General features: G+C 53.9%; 1 protein-coding gene across 1 annotated transcript in view; it reads right to left on the minus strand.

Annotated features, from left to right (window-relative positions):
- Positions 1 to 48: 48 nt before the first annotated feature.
- Positions 49 to 2,091, minus strand: part of AAAS (achalasia, adrenocortical insufficiency, alacrimia) — a gene marked incomplete at both ends in the record, with an annotated part of 7,169 nt that continues 5,126 nt past the window's right edge. The window contains 5 exons of the mRNA XM_009083013.1: positions 49 to 130; positions 246 to 313; positions 398 to 491; positions 1,453 to 1,543; positions 1,831 to 1,891. Of these exons, the coding sequence (XP_009081261.1) occupies positions 49 to 130; positions 246 to 313; positions 398 to 491; positions 1,453 to 1,543; positions 1,831 to 1,891 (396 nt within the window). The remainder of the gene's footprint in view (positions 131 to 245; positions 314 to 397; positions 492 to 1,452; positions 1,544 to 1,830; positions 1,892 to 2,091) is intronic.

A 2,091-nucleotide genomic window follows, 5' to 3' on the forward strand; every position in this document is an offset into this window, starting at 1 on the left:
CCCCCTAAAAAAGGCCAAACCCCCCAAAAAAGCCCCCCCAGCACTGACCAGGGCAGGAGCTCGAACACGGGGCTGTTCCAGGTACGAAACACAGCCACAACTGTTTGGCTGCCTGGAGAGTCAGGATGGCCTGAGGGAATGAGGAGTGGGAAATTTTCCCATATCCCATGGACACAAAGCCCCTTAGTGTCCCTTTTTTTTCTGCTGGAAAAGTTTTTCCAGGCTGAGGAGCAGGTAGGACTCACCTCGGAGGATCACGGCAAGTCGTTCTCCGGTTGGATCCCACACCATGGAGTGAACTTCTCCTCCAATCCTGGAAGCAGCAGGGAAATCTCCAGTGAAATTTCCTGGGGGGGTCTCAACATTGGGAAGAGCTGCCAGGACCCCCCAAACTCACCTCTCCTCCCCGTGGAGGGTCTCAAAGGTGGTCTCAGACAGATCTGCCACGATGGAAGCTGTTTTGGAGCCTCCTACTTGGCCTTGCATCTCTCCTAGGGAGGGAATAACCTGCTCATTCCCTGCTCCAAGGATTCCCCCAGGGGGTTCTGCTCCATAAATCCCAGGAAATTTACAGAGGGATTGTTAATGTGTTTGTTTCTCTGTGGTTGGGACAGGAAACATTGGGAAAAGCCTCAGCATTGAGAAGAAGGACAAGGGAACAGGAGGAAAAACCTCAGCACTGGGATGAAGGACAAGGAAACACTTCAGCACTGGGATGAAGGACAAGGGAACAGTAGGAAAAATCTCAGCACTGGGATGGAGGACAAGGGAACACCTGGATAAGCTTCTCCACTGAGATGAAAGACAAGGGAACAGGAAGAAAAATCATCTCAGCACTGGGATGGAGGACAAGGAACACCAGGAAAAGTCTCAGCAATGAGGACAAGGGAACAGCAGGAAAAATCTCAGCACTGAGGACAAGGGAACAGGAGGAAAAACCTCAGCACTGGGATGAAGGACAAGGGAACAGCAGGAAAAATCTCAGCACTGAGGACAAGGGAACAGGAGGAAAAACCTCAGCACTGGGATGAAGGACAAGGGAACAGCAGGAAAAATCTCAGCACTGAGGACAAGGGAACAGGAGGAAAAGCTTCTCCACTGGGATGGAGGACAAGGGAACAGCAGGAAAACTTCAGCACTGGGATGGAGGAGAAGGAAACACCAGGATAAGCTTCTCCACTGGAATGAAGGACAAGGGAACAGCAGGAAAAATCTCAGCACTGGGATGAAGGACAAGGGAACAGCAGGATAAACTCTGAGCTGACCCTGGATCCACTGGACTCTCCCTTCAAACCCTCTGTGACCACAACAGAGAAGCAACACAAAGGAAGGAAAACCCCAAGCCCAGAGATTCCAAACCCCCTAAGACACCTCCCTGTGTGTCCCATCCCAGAGGGATCACCTGGACACCCAGCCCAGCCCTTGGGAAGCTCCAGCTCAGGGCAGACTCACCTCTGTACTCGGAGAAGGACAAGGAGTAGATGACAGACTCTCCCAGCACAGTGAAGAGCAATCTGCTGCCATCAGGGCTCCAGCATCCTGTCTGGGGGACACAGGGACATCCCAGCACCCACTCCCAGCCCTGGGAACAGGATTGGGAGCAGCTGGGAATGAGGGATTGGTGCCACAACCCCATGTGTGTGTCCCTGAGGATACTGGAAGCAACATCTGCCCCACGTGGTGAGGCCACAGCCCCAAATCTTGGGGTGTTTGGGGGGACAGGATGGACACTGAGGGCTTGGATTGGATCCAGAGGTGGGAATGGAGCTGGGAATGGGATCAGAAGGGTTTTCCAGCCTAAATGGGTAGGGAAGGAATGTTCCATCCTACCTGGCAGCGTCCCCTGAGCGTGGGCCAACGCTCACACGTCCACATCTGAGCCTCCCACACCCTGTGGGACACAGCTGGAGTTGGGGTGGATTCCTGGGAGTTGTGTCCTCATCCTGCTGCTCCCAGGATCCTCTTGGATCTTCCCTTCCCACTCTACCCCCACTTGGATATTCCCTTCCCATTCCCAGCAGGGATGGGAGCAGTGAGGACACCCTGGATCCACTTGGATCTTCCCTTCCCACTCCCAGCAGGCATGGGAGC

Source organism: Acanthisitta chloris, unplaced genomic scaffold (genome assembly GCF_000695815.1).
Source record: "Acanthisitta chloris isolate BGI_N310 unplaced genomic scaffold, ASM69581v1 scaffold16719, whole genome shotgun sequence".
Classification (NCBI taxonomy): Eukaryota; Metazoa; Chordata; class Aves; order Passeriformes; family Acanthisittidae; genus Acanthisitta; species Acanthisitta chloris.